Source organism: Macrobrachium rosenbergii, chromosome 2 (genome assembly GCF_040412425.1).
Source record: "Macrobrachium rosenbergii isolate ZJJX-2024 chromosome 2, ASM4041242v1, whole genome shotgun sequence".
In the NCBI taxonomy this organism is placed as follows: domain Eukaryota; kingdom Metazoa; phylum Arthropoda; class Malacostraca; order Decapoda; family Palaemonidae; genus Macrobrachium; species Macrobrachium rosenbergii.
Window position 1 is genome coordinate 92,637,093 of NC_089742.1, and position 17,808 is coordinate 92,654,900.

At 35.3% G+C, this 17,808-nt stretch overlaps 2 protein-coding genes across 3 annotated transcripts in view; one reads left to right on the forward strand and one right to left on the reverse strand.

The window, feature by feature from the left end:
• The window catches only part of LOC136849209 (uncharacterized), a 53,286-nt gene extending 44,463 nt beyond the window's left edge, over positions 1-8,823 (reverse strand). Inside the window, exons 1-2 of one of the 2 annotated variants that reach the window (XM_067122383.1) lie at positions 7,896-8,823; positions 3,259-3,784 (exon numbers count right to left, since the gene is read on the reverse strand). In XM_067122383.1, the coding sequence (XP_066978484.1) occupies positions 3,259-3,784; positions 7,896-8,048 (679 nt within the window). In that variant the 5' untranslated portion in view covers positions 8,049-8,823. The remainder of the gene's footprint in view (positions 1-3,258; positions 3,785-7,895) is intronic. The other variant, XM_067122372.1, reaches the window with a different exon arrangement.
• Positions 1-17,808, forward strand: part of hiw (highwire) — a 1,788,684-nt gene that overhangs the window by 1,094,620 nt on the left and 676,256 nt on the right. Inside the window, 3 exon segments of the mRNA XM_067112237.1 lie at positions 5,823-5,900; positions 6,383-6,542; positions 6,717-6,896. Coding sequence (XP_066968338.1) covers positions 5,823-5,900; positions 6,383-6,542; positions 6,717-6,896 — 418 coding nt within the window.

The following is a 17,808-nucleotide window of genomic DNA, read 5'->3' on the forward strand; positions in this document are numbered from 1 at the left end:
TTTCCCAAACAAGCATAGACATTATTTTACGCAAAACAATAATAGTCAATGACCCGCTTTTCATGAAGCAAAATAATAAGGTTGTATCGACCCCAATACAAGTCATATAGTCTGTAAGAGTAATAACACCACTTCCAAATATTCGTCCTTCCAGGACAATGTTCGGGGAACCCCGCCTTCTGCACCCACAGATATCACAAGGCTTCCATCAATCTGTCACGTTTTTCCCATGCGCTTAAAACGCATGGCTCTCTCTGTATCTAACTGAGCAAAGCACAAATGCATTCGTTAGGCATTCCTCGGTGCTGACACCACCGCTTCTACAGCGGAAGTGCCCTGCCAGGTCGTCATATGTCTTTTCCAAAGGTCACCCCCGTGACTGTTACAGGAGTTTGGATCACCTACCCTGGACGTCCTCATTCAGTTACGATAAGTGTCCAATCGAAAGTCCAGAAGGGGCCAACTCCAAAATCATAGCAAACTGTCTGCACTAGATACGAAAATTATGTCTCTTGACACAGGTATTATTCCAATAACAGTTCTTTTATGGAACGCAACACTTGAAATCTTGCATTCTTGGTGATCCAACTACGCTGAATGGCCTGCGACTGCGCAAGCCCATGTTGAATGCGGTGCTCACGAATCCTTTGCGCCAAACATGTTTCCCAGCAGTGATGGCGATTTGTAGACGTCCTGCCCGACATCTCTCCAAAACCCTGGATCTCCTCACGAAAGCGCAGGCGTAGCAACCTGCAGGCGTATCATAGACGGTTCCCATATCTAACTTGTATAAGTTGAGGCTCATAGAAGACATTCCAATCAGCTCTGCTGCGAGGAAGTGGTGTCTTACGTAAGTCGGTCATATCGACAGTCAACTCAAAAAGTAACTATTCTCTATGCCATATTATTACTTAACTATTAAAACTACTAGGCAAAAGGTCATATGTTAAAATTGTGAAATAATTCCAAGTTGCTAACTGGAACTTCCACAATCAACCCACTATCAACCCACCATCAGGTACACTAACTCTAAGATACTATTCATAAAAATATTCTGTCCCTAAAAAATTACCTGAGAAACCTACCAATATACTAAATTCATTAAAGGCAATCCTAAACTTCTCAGAGGTAACATATCTTGTAATGTCATCAAAGTTTTACACTGGTTAGCAAATGCTGTCGAAACCTGCTCAGTTCTATATATCTATATCTATATATATATATATATATATATATATATATATATATATATATATATATATATATATATATATATATATATATATATCTGTGTACAGTGTATCTCTCTCTCTCTCTCTCTCTCTCTCTCTCTCTCTCTCTCTCTCTTACTGAGATGAGAGAATTTGTATGGTACATGTATATGTTTATTTGTTTTGGTATGATAAATGTTTTACCTAATAATAAGTGTTATTAATTTTCAAACAATAATAATAATAATAAAATAATAATAATAATGATAATATTAATAATATAACTGTAATTACATAATTCATATTTTAAACAAACAAATATCTTTCCCTCATCTTTTGTTAACTCTTTGAAGAGAAGCTCAAAGGCAAAGCTGTCAAATATGTCAAGTTAATATGACAGGAAGGGGGAGTGTTGCCAATTAGTGGGTCAAAGGATTCTTAGTAATTCTGTGTGTGTGTGTGTGTGTTTGTGTGTGTCTGTAATAGTTATTCATGAATAATTTCACTCTTAAGTAAGTACAACTCTTATCTCTCTCTCTCTCTCTCTCTCTCTCAGAGCTGTTAATCAGCTCAGTGTTTTGGTAAAACTAAGGTATACTTAACTCTCTCTCTCTCTCTCTCTCTCTCTCTCTCTCTTAGTTAGTGCAATCTATGTATTACTGTTTCTCTGTATGTCTTTACCTGTGCAGTAGATAATTTTAAATTGATCTAATTTTACCTGAACTGTCTACAAAATGTCAATCCACCGTTCTAAAACATAGAGAGACAGAGCATTTCAGAACAAAGAGAAAGAGACAGAATAAAGAAGGTCCGGAAACGAGGTTGAGAAGACTTCTAAAAATAGATCGATGGAATGGGGAGAGAAAGAAATAGTATATGTGATCTTCACACTCCTATATTTTTATGTCAACCATTTATTTCTTTTGTTAAGGGTAATGTATTAAGCTAACTTTAAATGAAATTACAATAACTTTAATTTCATTTAAAAGCTAGCTAAATAATTTGGGAGCATGAGTAGGGTCATATTTAGTGTTTAAACTCTAGAAATAAGTATTTGTTAGCATTTTTAGAGACCATGCCAAACTTACACAAAAATTCGCCTTGCGCAAGGGAGTCTGGAACCTAACCTCGCGTAAGTTCGGGGTATGACTGTGTATGCATTTATATATATATGTGTATGTGTATGTATATGTATGTATATATATATATATGTATATAAATACAATGCTTGTTTATCAGTTTTAATCATTTTATGACAATTGTAATTTTGAAATTTCATTTTTGTTTGAGTCATTTTAATGATTGTAAATATGTTTGTCTTTTTAGCCTTGAAAATGGGACTCGTGGTCCAGAAACGTCGGCAATTTTAATAAAGTCATATCAACATGCCTATCCCTCTCCCACTTCGTATGTATATATATATATATATATATATATATATATATATATATATATATATATATATATATATATATATATATATATATATATATATATATATATATTTATATATATATATATATATATATATATATATATATATATATATATATTTATATATATATATATATATATATATATATATATATATATATATATATATATATATATATATATATATTATATATATATATATATGTATATATATATTATTAAACAATCAAGTCTGTGGCCATGGGAAAAGTGAAACACCGGTGTGTAAGATCATTTGCCTTCTGTAAAGGGATTTTCAGTTTGCTTGAAAATGCCTTAAATTAAAAAGATCTTGCACTCCGTTGTTTCACCTTCCTTGTGGCCATATACTTCGTTTTTACCTCGTTTTTAACATACCATGGTAAACTATATTTATGTTTAGCCTTAGAATTACACCAGAATGAGTATCATAACAAAGATCGTAAGTTTACAGCAAGCTTTCATAGAAAGTTGCTGTGGGCGAGAAACAGGTGTCTGTGACATATTTAAATGGAATCAGTCTGCTTGACTCAAAGGCTTGAATAGACATAGTGTGCATGAATCGAATTGTAGAATACTTAGGTAAAAAACTAACCTCCAAAAATGTTTCCTTCTATATGCAGTTCTTGTGCAGATCCTTGAAGGTTTATTGCATTTTTAGCTACAGTTGTGAATTTCGTATTGATTATTTTGATCTTGTTTCTTACGACATTCAAGATAGCAAACCGAAAAATGCTGGATATAGATGAATTGATGAAAGACACCGAATCAATGACGAAATTTCCAAAAGTCTTTGACTGCATAGCGTTGATGGTTGTGTTTTCTATGGAAACCTTTAGCAAAGGAATTTCAGGCCCAACTGTTTTATTTTCTGTCGTGAATGCATTGGATGGTAATTTGTCAATCGTAGTATTGATGATTCTTAGATAAATTCTTGGGTGATCAAATGCATCCATCTGGAAGGATGATGACGTTAAATGCAGATGACTTATGTTGCTGAGGATCATTCGAATAGGACCCGCGTTTTTCAGACTTCCCGGGAGAATGGAAAGACTTTTGCAGTTTCTTATGGCGATGGTCTTGTCTTTGATGTTTCGCTTTGGTTCTTCAAGGGTCATAGCCTGCAAGGGAAAGGGAATCGTGGTTAATTATTGCTCGTGATACGAGCCGTGACTGGAAACCTCCCAGTAAGCTGCTTTTACTGCTGTGAGTGGATCCTCAAGTCGTAATTAAGAGGTATTGCGGATTCCAGTCTAAAGTGTGATTTCTATGGACTTTGATGAAATTTGCTGCTTAAAAGAATAATTCTTAATCTTTCTTGTGTTTTCTGACATTATTAGAGGGTTATCGAATTGCTAGTTATAGTAGCATAATTATTCTAATCTGAATATTCTAATCTAAATCTTTTGTCTTGAATGAACGGCGTTTTATGTAAAAGTAGCCTATCTAGAGAAATCTGTAGACAGAATGTAATTGTGATGTTTGAGAAACGTTCAAGTAGGCTATGCAAAGCAAGAACAGAAAACATGTATTGCTTTTAAATCTTTCCACATATTACAAAAAAAGTGTGATTTTATATGAGAGATTTTGGCAAAGATTTATTTTCAGTTTAATGAGCAGTCGCCCATTATTCTGTGGTTTTAACTGAGCTGTGCCATATGTTTATATTTTTGCCTGGCAATGATATATACAAGCATTACGTTGAAATAAAATTATAATGCAGGAACATTGTCCCATTACTTGTAAACTCAGTAAATTATGATATAATACTTGCGTATGATTTTAGTAAGATAAATTGTATAACTGCCTTAAAGAACACATTATTATGAACATTTCAAACCTCATTGTACTTCTTTCCAGATATTTTCAGGATATTGTGAACCGCATTTTTGTTTGATTGAAATAAATCACGTGTACGGGACATATTCTGCCTTTATTCCGTATTGTTACAGCATTCTTTCTTTCCATATTTGGCTGTGCAGAGAAAATGCTATGCTTGAGAGTTCAGTAGTAGAGCTTTTGCCCTCATTTGGAAAGGCAGACGTTCATAGGGGGTGGAAGTGTCCCTCTTAAAGTGTACAGTACTCCAATTAGTAGAGGAGGACCCTCCAACAGATCCCTTGCCCCCCTCCGGGATCAAGGTTTGAAGTTCACTTTCATTTCAGAGGAAGGTTTTGCTCAATTCCAGCCGGGGTATACCTCGAAAAAGTGTGGGCAAACGTTTTAGAGGCATAAATCCAAGATGGCCGCCTCCATCTTATGCCAAACCTATAAAACTACATATCTTAGGGAATTTTTCACTTACAGATGAATTCTTGGTATCTACTTAAAGGTTTCTGAGGTCAAGGATCTCATATTTGGTGATAAAATTTAGGTTTCTCCAACATTTTTTATATTATAGAGTAAAAATACATATAAAATATCAGTCACGTTTTTCAACTGGAAAAAATTATTGATTTGATATATGCATAGAATACTTATTTGAAAACTATATATGATGCATAATATTGGTAATTTACAATGTCTCTAGAGCTCATTAAATGTTACACGACAAATATAGCGTTTGTTCAACCAGAGGATATTATAGTTGTGGCTTCAGATGAGTCTCCTGTAGTTCAAATACCTAAACAACAAGACATGAAATCTCTGTGTGAAGATTAACATAAATTTCAACAACACAAGACCTTTCAGCGAGGTACTCCAATCATTAGACCTGACACCAGCATAGACCATTCTTGCAGTTCTATAAGCCAGAGAAAAAGAGGGTTGATCCACAGTCTAGTAAGCCTAGATGAAAATGGGAATCAGTTACAAGTGGAACAACAAACAGTGGGTGCGTTTGCTGGCTTTCAAGCATCTCTTCAGCCAGCAGTGGTCAAGAGCAAGCCTTGTCATTTCCTCACATTTCCTCACCCTCCTCATAAAGCTATAGTGCATGAAGTAATGCTGGAGGATGGTAGCTGGAGCAAATATGAAGAGCATGCCATTCATACAGTTAGTAGGTAACCAGCCTGATCGTAGAAGTCAAATATGAATGCCCAGAAAGATTTGATGTCATCTTACCGTGTATGGGCCCATTTCATATCCATTGTTCATTTATACATGCAATCGACAAGCGGTTCCTTGGCTCAGGATTGTCAGATGTTCTTGTTACTGCAGGAGTGAATGCTGAAGATTCTGCTGGTCAAGCACTGAGTGCAAGCATTACAAGCAAAGTATTAGATGTCTGCGACTTACGTATGAAGCTCTCATTAGAAGAGCAATTCAACACAATATTGAAGTTTGGACCTCCTTGTCTCAGGATGATTTGACACACTTGAACAACTTACGTGATCCATCATCATCTTTGTTAGACCGAAGCGAGAGCTTCATTGCTGTTGAAGCACCCCAAGCTTTCATAAATGCCTGGAAGATCAGTCTAAAGGCATTGAGAAATCAGGAAAAGTTCAAGGGAACAATGGGCTTGATGCTACGTTGGCAGGTGATCTATGACAATGACAAATATGAAAGATGGATAATAGAATATTGGTTAGAAATCACCAACCTGCCAGAAGAGAGAGTAGCATATATGAGAGAGGAATTATTTGCACAGTCCATTACAGGAAATCCATATTCTTGTTTACCTCTTGATCTCTGGATTGAGATGACTATGAATAAAGACTCAAAACTGAAAGCTGGATGGCTCAAAATATTGAAGAATGAATAGTAATTGTTGACAGGCTCCAGAAATGTTAATTCCACCAACCGTGTGCCGTCAACAATGCATGACATTGCCAACAGTACTGCCTTAAAGATGCAACACAGCGAGAACACAAAAATCCGAATCAGACAAGATGAACAACCTGTACAGGACATTGATAGGTGCATGACTGAGTTTGGGTGTGATCCATTTCACGTAGACAGTCCAAGCTTAAGGTCACTTTAATCTGGGGTTCTTATTGAGGACTTTGAAACAGCTCATGCAGATGGCAAAAAACTATTCCAAAACTTTTGCAGTGATCGAGTGAAGAGCAACAAAAACCAATTCCACTCAGCCATGCACCGCAATCGTAGACATAATTTCAGCAATCCACCTGCTGAACTAGAAGGTAAAAAGAAACAGGTCTTGAGATGTGAGGCCATGGAAAACAAAGCCATGACATCTGTCATATCTCTCGCAGAGGCTGACAGTGAAAAGCTTGATCTCTTTGAGGCCAAGGACTATCGATTCACAGACGAATGTTCGCCAATACAGTATTTATTTTACTGAATCCTTGAGAGATGAAATTTGATTTACTTGATAATATTAGTTACTATGATACATGATTTGATTGTAAGATTTTTGTGAAAATAATGATTTTGATGTGAATTATGATGCTGAACTGATAGATGTGATAATTTAAATAAAATGTATTTTCTACAGAAGTTGTAAGATTTTTACTATCAATTCAGCCTTGAGCTCAACTGAAAATTGAGACTGATATATTTATACTGTTTCTGTAACATAAAAATTGTTGGAGAACACTTAATTCTAACATCGAATATGAAATTCTTGGCTTCAAAATCTATGATTAGATACCAAGAATGCATTTGTAAGAGAAAAATTCTCTAAGATATGAAGTTTTATAGGCTTGACATAAACCGGAGGCGGCCATCTTGGATTTATGCCTCTCAAAAAGTTAGCCATCACTTTTGCGAGGTATACCCCGTCTTAATTTGTGAACAAAACCTTCCTCCAAACTGAAAATTAACTTCAAACCTTGATCCCGGAAGATTGGTCATGGGATCTATTGGAGGTTCCTCTAGCAAATGTAGTCACCAAAAAAATAGCCGTAATGTTTATTTGATATTTACATAGTTAATGGAAGTTCATGGAAGTTGTTAGACATGTTGGTGTGACACGTTTATGATGCTTTATAAATACAGTACTCTACATGTTGAGGGGAGACTGGGTCAGTGGCTGACAGCAATACATTGTGTGCTTCTTTTGTCTGCATACATTTGGTGTTTCCTAAGTTAGTATAAATAAACAAATAAGTATCTCACAGATATTTCTCTCTCGTGGATCAGTGCTTATGTGCTGTGTGTGCCAGACAATAACATGGATATATTAACACATTTATTAGGGCTAAATTTAAGAAGTGTTATCTTCCAGATTCAGATGCTTTATGCAATTTATTTACCGGAAAGTATTATTAATAGGCTTAGCGCTTTATATACCGTTGTTAGCAGTGTAATTTAGTCATAACTTACTTCGCCATCGCAGTCACATGTGATGTTTGTCGAAAAACATTGGCAAAACTTTCGCTGGAAAATGTCACACTCATCACTAGGGAAAACCACCTGACTTTCCGTACCAATAATAAAGAAAGCAATGAGAAAAATCCCCCACATTTTGAGGTCCATTTTCTGCTTAACCTTTGAAATACAATATTATACTTCACGAGTTTATTTTTGAGAGCCTTTTCCTTTTCCGAACTTTTCAGTGTCTTTCATTATTCCTCACAGCTCAAGGTCAGGTGTGTCAGTTCAACTTTCCCCAAGTAAAAGCTTCCACGGCAGAAACTGGCAACCTGGCTTGGTTTCATCAGTATCTTTTTTGTCGTGTTAGAAATGATGCTCCACTGAACAGCAATTGTGCTGGTTGTGAAGATGAGTTCATTGGAAGTCGACTTTTCTGCGATGGTACTTTCAGATATTGACACAGGACGCCAAAAACAACACTGTATAATACAGTGGCCTACGAGACAGTGAAAGAGAACGTTCTTTCTGTTATGATGTATCACTGGCTTTTGTTTATAGGAGCCGAGAGAGAGGAAAAGGCGACGCCATTGATAGTCTGACATCCTGCCATCCCAGATGTCGCAGAGAAAGTTTGCGTCACTTGTAGTTTTCGTTTTTAGAAATGACGAAGGCCGAAGATTATGTGTGGATTCATTTAAAATTTAAGAAGGCAAAATAATATGCATGACTTCGACAGTTGCTAGAATTACGATCAGTTTCCTTTCTATAGATAAATATTTTTAGAAACTGCAAATAATCCATAATGAAGTGTGAATCTCCTGTGAGATACCATACTTGGGGAATCATCGCGAATTTTAGAAATCAACCCGAGGCACTTGGCACATAACGGGAAAATGACGTTGAGCAACACGTTCCCTGGCACTGACTGACTGACTGGGTCCGCGGATCTGTCGTCTCCATTCCCATCGACCCGTTTTTCTTCTCACTTCGTTATCCAGGCTTTTCTCTTGAAAAGGTAGAGTTGTTTATATTCAGGGTTTTTTCATTTGAAAAGGTAGGGTTGTTTATATTCAGTCTTTTTCTCTTGAAAGTAGAGTTGTTTTTTTCTCTTGAAAAGGTAGAGTTGTTTATATTCAGTTTTTTCTCTCGAAAAGGGGCAGTTGTTTAAATTCAGGTTTTTCATTTGAAAAGGTAGGGTTGTTTATATTCAGTTTTTTTCTCTTGAAAAGGTAGAGTTGTTTATATTCAGTTTTTTTTCTCTTGAAAAGGTAGAGTTGTTTATACTCTGTTTTTTTCTCTTGAAAAGGTACAGTTGTTTATATTCTATTTTTTTATCTTGAAAAGGTAGAGTTGTTTATATTCCATTTTTTTCTCTTAAAAGAGGGAGAGTTGTTTATATTCAGTTTTTTCTCTTGAAAAGGTAGAGTTATTTATATCCCATTTTTTTTTCTCTTGAAAAGGTAGAGTTGCTTACTTTCCATTTTTTCTCTTGAAAAGGTAGAGTTATTTATATCCCATTTTTTTTCTCTTGAAAAGGTAGAGTTGCTTACTTTCCATTTTTTCTCTTGAAAAGGTAGAGTTGCTTACTTTCCATTTTTTTCTCTTGAAAAGGTAGAGTTATTTATATCCCATTTTTTTTCTCTTGAAAAGGTAGAGTTGCTTACTTTCCATTTTTTCTCTTGAAAAGGTAGAGTTGTTTATATTCCATTTTTTTCACTTGAAAAGGTAGAGTTGTTTATATTGTTTTTTTTTCTCTTTAAAAGGTAGAGTTGTTTATATTCCTTTTTTTTTCTCTTGAAAAGGCAAAGTTGTTTATATTCCATTTTTTTCGCTTGAAAAGGTAGAGTTGTTTATATTCCTTTTTTTTTCTCTTGAAAAGGTAGAGTTGTTTATTTTCATTTTTTCTCTTAAAAAGGTAGAGTTGTTTATAATCCATTTTTTCTTTTGAAAAGGTACAGTTGTTTATATTCCATTTTTTCTCTTGGAAAGGTAGAGTTGTTTATATTCCATTTTTTCACTTGAAAAGGTAGAGTTGTTTATATTCAGTTTTTTTTTTCTCTTGAAAAGGTAGAGTTGTTTATATTCCACTTTTTTCTCTTGAGAAGGTAGAGTTGTTTACTTTCCATTTTTTTCTCTTGAAAAGGTAGAGTTGTTTATATTCCATTTTTTCTCTTGAAAAGGTAGAGTTGTTTATATTCCATTTTTTCTCTTGAAAAGGTAGAGTTGTTTATATTCCATTTTTTTCACTTGAAAAGGTAGAGTTGTTTATATTGTTTTTTTTTTAAAGGTAGAGTTGTTTATATTCCTTTTTTTTCTCTTGAAAAGGCAAAGTTGTTTATATTCCTTTTTTTTCTCTAGAAAAGGTAGAGTTGTTTATATTCTGTTTTTTTTTTCTTGAAAAGGTAGAGTTGTTTATATTCCATTTTTTTTCTTGATAATGTAGAGTAATTTATATTCCATTCTTTCTCTAGAAAAGGTAAAGTTGTTTAAATTGTGTGTTTTTCTCTTGAAAAGGTGGAGTTGTTTATATTCCATTTTTTCTTTTGAGAAGGTAGTGTTGTTTATATTCCATTTTTTCCCTTGAATAGGCAGAGTTGTTTATATTCCATCTTTTTCTCTTGAATAGGAAGTATTGTTTATATTCAATGTTTTTCTCTAGAAAAGGTAATTTATATTCCATCTTTTTTACTTGAAAGGGTAGAGTTGTCTATATTCCATTTTTTTTCTCTTAAAAAGGTAGAGTTGTTTACATTCAGGTTTTTATCTTGAAAAGGTAGTGTTGTTTATATTCCATATTTTTCCCTTGAAAAGGTAAAGTTGTTTATATTCCATCTTTTTCTCTTGAAAAGGTAGAGTAATTTATATTCCATATTTTTCTCTTGAAAGGGTAGAGTTGTTTATATTCCATTTTTTCTATTGAAAAACCAGAGTTGTTTTTTATTCCATTTTTTATTTTGAAAAGGTAGAGTTGTTGAAGTTCCATTTTTTTTGCTCTAGGAAAGGTAGAGTTGTTTTTATTCCATTTTTTCTTTTGAAAAGGTAGAGTTGTTTATATTCCATTTTTTCTCTTGAAAAGTAGAATTGTTTACATTCCGTTTTTTCTATTAAAAAGGTAGAGTTGTTTACATTCCATCATTTTCTCTTGAAAAGGTGTTTATATTCAATTTTTTTATATTCAATTTTTTTTCTCGAAAAGCTAAAGTTGTTTGTATTCCATTTTTTCTGTTGAAAAGGTAGAGTTGTTTATATTAACTTTTTTCTCTTGATAAGGTAGAGTTGTTTATATTCCATTTTTTCTGAAAAGGTAGAGTTGTTTATATTCCGTTTTTTTCTCCTGAAAAGGTAGAGTTGTTTACATTCTGTTTTTTCTCTTGAAAAGGTAGAGTTTTTATATTCCTTTTTTTCTCTTGAAAAGGTAGAATATTTTTGTATTCTGCTTTTTTCTCTAAAAAAGTTACAGTTGTTTATATTTAATTTTTTTTTGTCTCTTGAAAAGGTAGAGTTGTTTATATTCCGTCTTTTTCTCTTGAAAAGGTAAAATGGTGTATATTCGATTTTTTTTCTTTTGAAAAGGTTGAGTTGTTTATATTCCATTTTTTTTCCACTTGAAAAAGTAGAGTTGTTTATATGCCATTTTTTCTCTTGAAAAGGTAGAGTTGTTTATTTTGTTTTTCTCTTGAAAAGGTAAAGTTGTATATATTCCATTTTTCTCTTAAAAAGTTAGAGTTGTTTAAATTCCATTTTATGTCTTGAAAATGTGGAGTTGTTTATATTTGCTTTTTTCTCTTGAAAAGGTAAAGTTGTTTATACTCCATCTTTTTCTCTTCAAAAGGTAGAGATGTTTGTATTCTGTTTTTTTCTCTTGAAAAGGTGGAGTTGTTTATATCCTTTTATTGTCTTGAAAAGGCAGAGTTGTTTATATTTCACCTTTTTCTCTTGAATAGGTGGAGTTGTTTAGATTTGTTTTTTCTTTTGAAAAGGTAGAGTTGTTTATATTCTGTCTTTTTCTCTTGAAAAGGTAGAGTTGTTTATTTTCCATCATTTTCTCTTGAAAAGGTGGAGTTGTATATATTCCATTTTTTTCTCTTGAAAATGTGTAGTTGTTTATATTTATTTTTATCTCTTGAAAAGGTGGAGTTGTTTATATATATATTTTTTAAAGGTAGAGTTGTTTGTATTCTGTTTTTTTTTTTCTCATGAAAAGGTGGAGTTGTTTTTTTATTTTTTCCATTTTTTCGTTTTTCTCTTGAAAAAGTGTTTTTTTTATATTAGTTTTTTTTCCTGAAAAGGTAGAGTTGTTTATATTCTTTTTTTTTCTCTTGAAAAGGTAGAGTTGTTTATATTCCGTTTTTTTCTCTTGAAAAGGTGTAGTTGTTTATATTCATTTTTATCTCTTGAAAAGGTGGAGTTGTTTATATTCCGTTTTTTCTCTTTAAAAGGTAGAGTTTGTATTCTGTTTTTTTCTCTTGAAAAGGTAGAGTTGTTTGTATTCTGTTTTTTACTCTTGAAAAGGTGGAGTTGTTTTTATTCCGTTTTTTCCCTTGAAAGGGTGGGTTTTTTATATTCGTTTTTTCTCTTGAAAAGGTGGAGTTGTTTATATTCGTTTTTTTTTTCTCTTGAAAAGATAGAGATGTTTATATTCCAATTTTTCTCTTGTAAAGGTGGAGTTGTTTAGATTCGTTTTTCTCTGGAAAAGGTGTTTTTTATACTCGTTTTTTCTCTTGAAAAGGTGGTGTTGTTTGTATTCGATTTTTTCTATTGAAAAGGTGGAGTTGTTTATATTTGTTTTTTTCTCTTGAAAATGTGGAGTTGTTTACTTTTGTTTCTCATTTTTGAAAGCTTAAGAATCCATTTGGACTTAGTAATGTATTTAGTAAAACGCACAGATAGTAAAGTTTGTTAATAGGCCTGGTATTGTTTTGAATTATAGTCTGAGACAAGTAACGTATCGCAATGGCTTTAGCATAAATGTAACTGTAGTGTTACTACTACTGTACTGCTAAATAATAATTATGGTATAGAAAGTGAAATGTCATTATTATTATTTTAATGTAATCGAAGACTGACTCAGCAGCTTTATTCATACGATGACTAGTATATACTTAAGAGGATTCCGTAGATTGCCGAATCTGCTCCGAGAGTGGCTGGAGACGGGATGTCTAAGAAGTAGGACAGGATATGCGTCGGCACCAAAGTGACAGGTGCAGGACGGAGCAGATTAGATTGATGTATGAGCGTTGTGTTTCATGTAATTGACGTTTTTCCACAAACCCCAGAAAGACAGTACAGTAGCTATTTGTATGGTAGTTGTGCTATAATAATTTTTTGTAGCAATCCAAGTCACCAGAGTGGAAGAAGGTTTACTGAGTGAGAGTTTGCAGCGACCTTCGACTACTCAAGTGAATGATTGTTTATAGCTCGTGATACACAGGTGCTTCATGGTATGATCTCGTTGCCCTTGTGGAGTTTTTTTTTTATTGAGGAGGTATCGTTGCCACTTTGATTAACATGTAGCCTACAATAACCGCTAAGATGTAATACTGAACTACAGCACAACTCAAACTATTAATGAGACGTTTGCACGTGCTTCCTTTCCATTATTTTCTTTGCATAGTTAATAATGATACTGTTAACACGCGAAAGTATGTCACGTTTGATGCCGGAAAACTTGGTAAGGCTTCGTGTTTGCATAGAGATCGAGGTGTTAATGTGCTTAATATCTCTTGTTTTATCATTATTGAAATATCGTTCTGCCGGAATGTCAGCAACCTCTCGGTTGCTCAGAATGGAGCTTCTTTTTCCCAAAGTTATTCTAATCAAAATATGCACCATTGCCAGTAGATGTTCTTTGTGCCCATCCTCTTCAAGCTCTTCTGCGGGGAATTTCCAGTAGCACCTCTTGCACTTGCACCACAACAGGTAGTGGGTACATCTGGCATCCACATTTTGTGGATGTCACACACCATATGACAGTAGTGCCCAATACCAGAGCTTTTTCTTTCTCTTTTGTGGTCAGACTGGAACGGTCATCTCGGAGGTCTTAATGAGGCCAGTGTTCCTAAGTTTAGCGATTGGCTCAAATTAACAAGAAGCTGGGTGCCTCATTTCCCTAGATAAGCTCAGCACTTCTATTGCTATTTACACAAACTCATTCATATATATATATATATATATATATATATATATATATATATATATATATAGTATATATCTATAGTGTATATGATAGCAGCCATTTTTCCAAAATGGATGATCAAATATATTTACAATTCATCTATCGACCTTGCATTTTAATCTTGTCTGGTTGTATGTTGAGAAGTCTTCCCTACGCAATAAGAACACTTTCACCAAGGTATATAGAAGGGCGGTGTTTATTACCATTCAAAAGTGTATGCACACTAAACATACTGTATATACACATTGAATAATGAAAAAAGTTATGACAGAAGCATCCACTGCTTTGCCTTGAATTAAAAAAACCGGACGATTTTCTAAGATGTTTATATTTTTATAAATAAAAAAAAGATCAGCTAAGTAAAACATGTCAAATGTCGTGTGACTACAGTTCCATGGTAAGGACTGCCTCCCAAACTTTTAGCAGGGCGGCCATACCTTCATACATGCATTAGGCAGTGCCGTTTAGTCTAGACAGAGCTTTCCATTTACTTCACTTCATACATTAACACCAGCAATAGTCTCTCCCGTCCCATTCAGTTGGACTACACATTTCCAGTGGACGTGTGTGTGCGCATGGCCCCAGATGTAAAAATGATTAACTGCTTTCTTGACACGCTCTTCTAGTGTTGCAAAGATTTTTAACTTTCCAGAGAGTATTCGCACCTATTTAAAGGTTGCCATGTAATGGAGGCCATTATGTCCTGAGAATCCGTTTATTTTTGGAGTTCTCTTGTGTTTACAAGGTCCATACAGCCTTAATCATAAACTCAACACACCCAATTTTCTCCAGTCTTGAAACCAGCAGCTGCTGCCTGGTCATTAACTTGTTTCAAGTTTCATAACTCACAGGCTCGAACTGCTGATGAGCTTGGAAAAAGAAAAGAGTAGTACTGTATATTAAGTGTTGCATAATGTGCAGAGAATGAGACAGTGTATATGTCAGGAATATGCCAGACTATATGGTGTAGTATGTGTAGACAAAGGGAAGTTCCATAGTACTTAGGGTAAGGGGTCCTACATCTACCTCTCAACAGGTTACTGGTATCTGGTCAACTTACTAGTCATATGAAACTTCAAAAGTGTGTTAATTTTTTTCCATTTTTTTCAGTTCAAAAATATATCTTGTGCAGTTCATTCCCATGTACATTTTTTATGATGCTTTAGCTCCAGAGTTAAGATGTAAAAGATATGGAACAAATTCATTGGCAGTGATACTGAGAATATAAGTTTGGGTGGAAAGGAATTGGGTGATGACACTAAGCCCTTTCCCGTTTTCTGTTAATTCTTGGGCCTTTATTTTAGTCCCTCCATTACCTCCAATCAGTACCGTTTCAACTGCAAACATCAACCATTCAGTCTGTTTTCTTAATCCATACATGCCATTATGGAAAGGGCAATTAATGACCTGTCCAAGGATATAAATATTAATGTCTGACGCAGTCGTTTGATTCTTTCACTGTGCTTGTGCTTGCTTTTGTACGGTTCTCGTCATTTTGATCATTGTTCGCTTTAGTCCGTCCTAGAATACACCACCTATAATTCATTCTAAGAGTCTACCATTTCTTTTGTTAGGTTCAATAGTTCTCTCCCAGCTGTTACCAAACCATGGAATGGATAGGCATGCATTTCATTGTTTAATCTGATTTCACAGTTTAATCTCAATTGCTTTTCTTTATGTCTTGTATATAGATTATTTTGTACAGTTTGCGTTTCGTTTTCATACTGGATTGCTTTCCCTCCTGCAGCCATGGGGCTTGTGGCGTTCTGCCTTTCTACCCAGGTTGTAGCTTGGCCTAATAATAATTGTGGCGTTCTGCCTTTCTACCCAGGTTGTAGCTTGGCCTAATAATAATTGTGGCGTTCTGCCTTTCTACCCAGGTTGTAGTTGGTATTGTGGCGTTCTGCCTTTCTACCCAGGTTGTAGCTTGGCCTAATAATAATAAGGTTTGTTGTGGCGTTCTGCCTTTCTACCCAGGTTGTAGCTTGGCCTAATAATAATTGTGGCATTCTGCCTTTCTACCCAGGTTGTAGCTTGGCCTAATAATAATTGTGGCATTCTGCCTTTCTACCCAGGTTGTAGCTTGGCCTAATAATAATTGTGGCATTCTGCCTTTCTACCCAGGTTGTAGCTTGGCTAATAATAGGCATTCTGCCTTTCTACCCAGGTTGTAGCTTGGCCTAATAAGTGTGGCATTCTGCCTTTAATTGTGGCGTTCTGCCTTTCTACCCAGGTTGTAGCTTGGCCTAATAATTGTGGCATTCTGCCTTTAATTGCCTAATAATAATTGTGGCGTTCTGCCTTTCTACCCAGGTTGGCTTGTATTGTGGCGTTCTGCAGGTTGTAGCTTGGCCTAATAATAATTGTGGCGTTCTGCCTTTCTACCCAGGTTGTAGCTTGGCCTAATAATAATTGTGGCGTTCTGCCTTTCTACCCAGGTTGTAGCTTGGCCTAATAATAATTGTGGCGTTCTGTACCCAGGCGTTCTGCCTTTCTACCCAGGTTGTAGCTTGGCCTAATAATAATTGTGGCGTTCTGCCTTTCTACCCAGGTTGTAGCTTGGCCTAATAATAATTGTGGCATTCTGCCTTTCTACCCAGGTTGTAGCTTGGCCTAATATCGTGTGGCATTCTGCATTTCTACCCAGGTTGTAGCTTGGCCTAATAATAATTGTGGCGTTCTGCCTTTCTACCCAGGTTGTAGCTTGGGCCTATAATAATATTCTGCCTTTCTACCCAGGTTGTAGCTTGTAATCTGCGTTCTGCCTTTCTACCCAGGTTGTAGCTTGGCCTAATAATAATTGTGGCGTTCTGCCTTTCTACCCAGGTTGGTTGCCTAATAATAATTGTGGCATTCTGCCTTTCTACCCAGGTTGTAGCCTAATAATAATTGTGGCATTCTGCCTTTCTACCCAGGTTGTAGGTTGGCCTAATAATAATTGTGGCATTCTGCCTTTCTACCCAGGTTGTAGCATGGCTAATAATAATTGTGGCATTCTGCCTTTCTACCCAGGTTGCAGCATGGCCTAATACCCAATAATAATTGTGGCGTTCTGCCTTTCTACCCAGGTTGTAGCTTGGCCTAATAATAATTGTGGCGTTCTGCCTTCTACCCAGGTTGTAGCTTGGCCTAATAGTAATTGTGAATGTTCTGCCTTTACCCAGGTTGTAGCCTAATAATAATTGTGGCGTTCTGCCTTTCTACCCAGGTTGTAGCTTGGCCTAATAATAATTTGTGGCGTTCTGCCTTTCTACCCAGGTTGTAGCTTGGCCTAATAATAATTGCCTTTCTACCCAGGCGTTCTGCCTTTCTTCCCAGGTTGTAGCTTGGCCTAATAATAATTGTGGCGTTCTGCCTTTCTACCCAGGTTGTAGCTTGGCTAATAATAATTGTGGCGTTCTGCCTTTCTACCCAGGTTTGTGCTAATAATAATTGTGGTTCTGCCTTTCTACCCAGGTTGTAGCTTGGCCTAATAATTCTACCCAGGTTTGTGGCTAATAATAATTGTTCTGCCTTTCTACCCAGGTTGTAGCTTGGCCTAATAATAATTGTGTTCTGCAGGTTTAGCTTGGCCTTTAATTGTGGCGTTCTGCCTTTCTACCCAGGTTGTAGCTTGGCCTAATAATAATTGGCGTTCTGCCTTTCTACCCAGGTTGTAGCTTGGCTAATAATAATTGTGGCGTTCTGCCTTTCTACCCAGGTTGTAGGCGTTGTGGCATTCTGCCTTTCTACCCAGGTTGTAGCTTG